General features: G+C 54.1%; 1 protein-coding gene across 1 annotated transcript in view; it reads right to left on the bottom strand.

The window, feature by feature from the left end:
- LOC119588147 (twitchin-like) overlaps positions 1 to 911 on the bottom strand; it is a gene marked incomplete in the record, with an annotated part of 124,648 nt that overhangs the window by 19,934 nt on the left and 103,803 nt on the right. The window contains 3 exon segments of the mRNA XM_037936853.1: positions 26 to 232; positions 389 to 505; positions 701 to 858. Coding sequence (XP_037792781.1) covers positions 26 to 232; positions 389 to 505; positions 701 to 858 — 482 coding nt within the window.

Genomic DNA, 911 nt, shown 5'->3' with positions numbered 1-911 from the left:
CAATGACGCTGAGACGGGCACTCACCTTGACCGTGAAGTTGCACTTGGGGCAGTACCCGGGCACGACCTTCCACATGTTGTAGTTGGCTTCGGTCTTCTCAATGACGTAGCCGGTGACCTCGGAGCCGCCGTTATCCTGCGGGGGCTTCCACGTGAGGGACACGGTGTGGGCGGTGATCTCCGTGGGCGTGAGGGGCCCGATGGGTGGGCTGGGCTTGTCCACGACGATGACCTGCGAGGGACATTTTGTAGTGCATTTAGGGTCGCAACGCGGGCCTCAATCAGCTTTCAAACAATTCCTTCCATGATTTACAATAACCACGAGTACATTATCAAAAAGGAAAGATAAAAAAAATCAATGGAATAATTAAATTCGGCGGGCACCTACCTCGATGTCGGCCGAGTCCTTGCCGTAGGCGTTTTCGGCCGTGATGGTGTAAGGGCCGGAGTCCTCGCGGCGGGACTTGTCCACGAACAGACGGCAGTAGTCGTTCGTGGTCTCCAGCTGGCGGGAGTGGAAAACGATTTTTAGACGAATCCAGACAGTTTTTTGAATGAAATTTTATGTTTTTGTCAACATAAAACCTGTCTCTTGTTCATATTTTCTAAATTATACGTCTGTGAATCTATCGCTCCTCTCATCCTGCTATTTTTCTCCTTCAACCTTTCACTCCATCCCCCCTTTCGCCCCTCAACTCACCGTGGTCCTCTTGCTGGGCTCGATCTTCTTCTTGTTCTTGGCCCATTCGCACGAGGGCTGCGGGGCGCCCGACATCGGAATCTTGATGTCGATGGGCTCGCCGGCGCGCACCTTGAGCTTCTTGCCCAGCAGGCCGTCCAGGTACAGCTTGGGCGCCTCTGTGCAGGGAGACGGTGGTCAGAGAGTGAACGGGATGGGGACGAAGTCGTGC

The sequence above is a fragment of the Penaeus monodon genome, chromosome 23 (assembly GCF_015228065.2).
Source record: "Penaeus monodon isolate SGIC_2016 chromosome 23, NSTDA_Pmon_1, whole genome shotgun sequence".
Lineage (NCBI taxonomy): Eukaryota > Metazoa > Arthropoda > Malacostraca > Decapoda > Penaeidae > Penaeus > Penaeus monodon.
The sequence above is the reverse complement of the archived record's forward strand: the minus strand, read 5'-3'. Positions and strand labels throughout refer to the sequence as shown.